We start from the raw sequence: 4,247 nt of genomic DNA on the forward strand, positions 1-4,247 counted from the left end.
TGGCAGGTAATAGCATCTTTGATTTGAGCCACCACACATGGATGGTCAATGCATGCGAGGTGTTGCTCTCTCTCTCTGTTTATTTTACTGTGACAAACTGGTGTGCCCTTCCCGGCTTAGTCATTCACCTCAGTGTAAAAGACAAATGTGTCAACAATATTATAACATCTAGAACCCAAGGGAACAATCTGCATCTAGGCAGACATGGGATCTGGATATGGGTTTGTACTTTTGGGAATATTTGATTAGTTCCACTGAGCCAAGCCCAGCTGAAGACATGGAATGATTTTTAATACTATCTGAATCCAGGCTGGTTAGCAGTGCCATGTGTCTGATAAGACGTGAGGATGAAAGTGTGACATTGTGACAGATATCATCATGGATAGGGGGCCTGATGGCACACACTGGCTCCTCCTGCTCACACGCTTCCAGCAGGGGACAGTAATGATCCCTATCAATCAGATTGACACCTACTGGACTGGTGGGGAAGAGCAAGAGAGAAAAAGTGTCCTGTGTCTCCATATGGAGCATACCTGGTGATGTTTGATTCAGATTGGTCAAGCAGGCACAAACAAGCAGTACAAGGTTTGCAAGGTGAAATTCCATTATAGAACCCACACATGCAAATACTCCAATGACAATGCTGCTATTCCTGTTTCCTTTCTGACAGTCATATTCTTAGACGTATATTGGCTATGCTAACATAAGATACGAGGCAAGATGTACCGCTCATTTTGAAACATGGAGCTGAGCTCAGTAACAGGAATGTTTGGCCTGATACCGACGAGACGGCCTTTCGGGAGGGCAGAGAACTGGCAGAGTGGTACCAGAAAAACCTCCCTCAACATGAGCAAGACTAAGGAGCTGATCGTGGACTACAGGAAAAAGCCCCTATTAACAGGCCTGTAATGGAGCAGGCCGAGAGTTAAGTACCTTGGTGTCCACGTCGCCAAAGAACTCTCATGTGTCAAACATACCAAGACAGTCGTGAAGAGGGTACGACAACCCCCCCCCAAGAGACTGACAAGAATTGGCATGGGTCCCCAGAAGGTTTTACAGCTGCACCATCAAGAGCCTCCTGATCGGTTGCAGTCCAAGTTAAACTTCTGCTACCTCACGGTAAGCGGTTCCGGAGTGCCAGGTCTAGGACCAAAGGCTCCTCAACAGCTTAATGGCATCTCAAGCTATAAGACTGCTGAACAATTCATTTTAAAAAATGAAAGGGGCTTGCAAGTAAACATTATGGCAAAATTCACACTTGTAGTCAGCGTATGTGACAAGTAGTTTGTCATTTTCTGGATGATCAGACAATGGAAAAAAACATTCATTTACTTTTTTGGAGAGGGGGGGGGGTTAATGAAATACTTCAGAGAACTTTCAGGAGGGTTTAGTGAGATAGAAAGCAAGAGCATTAGAGTCACCATTAATATTAAGGGCATCAGGCCCAAAACTCTGATTCAGGCTCATTGAGTGCAGAGGTCCAGTGATGCAAAAGATCCTGTCAAATGCCAGAGAGCCAACATTTCTTCTACTGGAACAAGCAACCTAACTACCACAACAAGGCATTCAAAACATTTTTCTGAAAACAATTAGATAAAGACTAATATGTATTAGTAAATTTTATTTAAAACAATTGAAGTAGAGAAGTCCTGACACTTCCAGGTCACAGCACCTAGAAGACAAAAAGATTAGTAACAAGCATACATGAAAGCAAAGACAGGCAACCAAATTCTGATCTTTTGACTGAGCTAATCGCAAAAAGATCAATGAACTGCCTATGTAAACCTAAACAGCCCAAATGGCATAAAAATACAGAGAAACTGAAATCTCACCTCAACTGGTGGCTACAGATCCCACTTCATCATGTTCTGGACTCCCTAAAGCTCTGGACTCAATTTAGGTTGTGCTAGGGCCTTTCTGCTTGGCAGATAGTGGTTTGGCTGTGGCTTGCTGACACTTGAAGAGCTGGGTTGAGTGGCTAGGGGAGGCAGTACTCCTACCGAGTAGAGTCTTTGAGCCGGTGGATTGTAGATCCCCGTACAATTCTGGGATGCTGTGCATGATGGTCAGGGCAAAGCGGCGAGGGTTGATCGAGCTGGCACTGCTGGTCCTGCTCTGGGTAGGGCCATAGCTGCTAGACAAGAGGCTCTGGGTGGGACGTCTGGCAGAGCTAGTGTTGGACTTCACTGCATTGAACAAATAGCTGGGCTGATAGCGTTGACTGGGGACAGGTTTAGAGCCACTTGGCTTCTGGGCTGTGGCAGGAGCATTCTGGATGAATGTTGAAGAACTGGCAGCCTGGGTAGAACTGAAGAGGCTGGAGACTGGCCCACTACTGGCAGCATAGCTGGGCTGGTAGCTCCCCCACTGAGCAGACATTTGTCCGTACTTCCCTTGGGCAGGTTTTGCAAGGAGATTCTGGCTGTATGTTGAACCCCTTCCACCTTGGTTAGAGGTAAACAGGCTTTGGCTTGGTGTTGCACCAAGGTCAGAGCCAGGCTTGTAGGCGCCATAGGAGTTTCCACTAGCTGTAGAGCTGGGGCGAAAAAGACTGGAGCGAGAGGCCAGGCTAGAAGTGGGCATGCCGCGACTTGAGGTAGAGGCTCCATCTATTCTCTGGCCAGAGGTTTGGGCATATTGATTGGAAGTTGAAACACTTCTACTGGCAGAGTTGCTCTGGTATTCCATGACATCTTGGGAGAAGCTAGGCTTGTAGCTGTTTGTTGCACTCCCACCTTCAGTAGAACCAAAACTCAGAGGACCTGGTCTAAATGAAGTTTGTGAAGAACCACTTGAGGGAACTTCACGGTCAGGAGTGGAAATTGACCGGGCAGAGATCTCCATTGGTCCCTTGAAAGCCAGGGAAGGGAAGCTGCTCCCTTGCTTCAGGTCCTGGACATAGTGGGTGAGGGAGGTGGTGTGGGTGGCAGTTTGACCATAGAGGCTGGGGGCTCCTCTACTCAGAGTCTGGACAAGGCCTTGGTTGGGTTGTCTGGAGGTGGAGAACTTGAATTCACTCTGGGTAGAGCCATAGTTAGGAGTAGATGGTTTCAGGTTAGAGGCAGTTCTACTCTGGACATTAAACACAACATCAGGATTCTGGACTAGTCCAGAGCTGCCGGAGAGAGGCTGTACAGTACGAAGAGTGTTGGCCTGGATTCTCTTTACCTCCCAACTTGAAACTGGCCTTAATGCACTGGGGTCAGTGACACTTTGACCATAGGTTCTGCTGGCCTTGGTTTGATGCTTGTTGTGGGTGACAGAGGATCCACTGGCTATAGAACCAGAGAGGCTAATGTCAGTATTCTTGGCACGGGTCCTCTTACCCTTTGTCTGGGCGGAGGTAAAGCTGCTGGGGATAGATCCAGAGCCCCTTGGGGCTGGCTGGAGGGAGCTTGGAGCAAAGCCTCCGAGTGTGTTGTATCCAGTCCCGCGGTAAGTAGCTTCACTCTGGACCGAACCAGAAGTGTGAGAGGCTGGTCTGAATTGATCCTGGGGATAGCTGCCACCTGTTTGCCTCTGCTCAACTTCCATTCTGGAAGAGCCAGAAAACCCATAGCCTCTTACTCTCTGGGCATCTAAACAGAAGGGAAGTTAGAGATTCAGTGCCAAACTTGAAGGTTGGTCTGACAAAAGTGACAACATTTTGGGTTCATGCCTTACCACGTGGAGCCCATGTAAAACTTGAGTGTTCTGCAAACAATGAGCAAAGGAACACAATCCTGTCAAGAAAAGAAGTTGCCATTACACATCCACATTCCAAATACAAGCAGCAACCTTGCAGTTGACCTGAAACACATTGGTCAAAGAATCTTACCCCAAATTAATTCCAAAAGCCATATCAAAGCCTTAAACCACCAACAGCCCAGACAAAGCAATTAGTAGCTCAGTGCCTTACTGCCATGCTTAGTTGACATACCAGCTTGGGGTGTATTTATTGCCTGAACCTGCAGTTGCCATCCAATCACTGGCTTATTGATTGATCATTCTCAGCTGTATGTCTTTGTGGAGCGGACAGATTTGAAAACAACCAAGGTGAGGACAGAGGACGCGAAGAGTTAAGGAAAGACTTTTGAAATTCACACAAAGAGGGCTAACGTTATGACACCACAATGACATGCAGATGAACATGATCAATCAATCAAACAGTGATGACAACTGGCTGTTCAGGCTATAAATATACACTCAGCTGATATATCAACAACTCAAGGCAGTAAGGCAGCGTTTACACAGGCAGCACAATTCTG

At 47.0% G+C, this 4,247-nt stretch overlaps 1 protein-coding gene across 1 annotated transcript; it reads right to left on the bottom strand.

Annotated features, from left to right (window-relative positions):
• Positions 1–1,604: 1,604 nt before the first annotated feature.
• On the bottom strand, positions 1,605–3,908 carry LOC124013180 (nuclear pore complex protein Nup153-like). The gene is made up of 4 exons (XM_046327403.1): positions 3,818–3,908; positions 3,664–3,722; positions 1,833–3,578; positions 1,605–1,672 (listed from the first exon to the last, which is right to left on the bottom strand). The coding sequence occupies exons 1-3, from the start codon at positions 3,838–3,840 to the stop codon at positions 1,897–1,899; spliced, it is 1,764 nt and encodes a 587-aa protein (XP_046183359.1). The 5' UTR covers positions 3,841–3,908; the 3' UTR covers positions 1,605–1,672; positions 1,833–1,896.
• Between the last annotated feature and the right edge of the window lie 339 nt (positions 3,909–4,247).

Source organism: Oncorhynchus gorbuscha, linkage group LG24 (assembly GCF_021184085.1).
Source record: "Oncorhynchus gorbuscha isolate QuinsamMale2020 ecotype Even-year linkage group LG24, OgorEven_v1.0, whole genome shotgun sequence".
In the NCBI taxonomy this organism is placed as follows: domain Eukaryota; kingdom Metazoa; phylum Chordata; class Actinopteri; order Salmoniformes; family Salmonidae; genus Oncorhynchus; species Oncorhynchus gorbuscha.

What these genes read in the sequence shown, in the direction of transcription:
- LOC124013180 (XM_046327403.1), bottom strand. Translation starts at nt 3,840, where the DNA reads ATGGCTTTTGGAATTAATTTGGG. An exon ending in GCTTTTGGAATTAATTTGGG is followed by an intron (nt 3,723 to 3,817) that starts GTAAGATTCTTT and finishes TTTTCTTGACAG; the next exon opens with GATTGTGTTCCTTTGCTCAT. An exon ending in TTTTACATGGGCTCCACGTG is followed by an intron (nt 3,579 to 3,663) that starts GTAAGGCATGAA and finishes CCTTCTGTTTAG; the next exon opens with ATGCCCAGAGAGTAAGAGGC.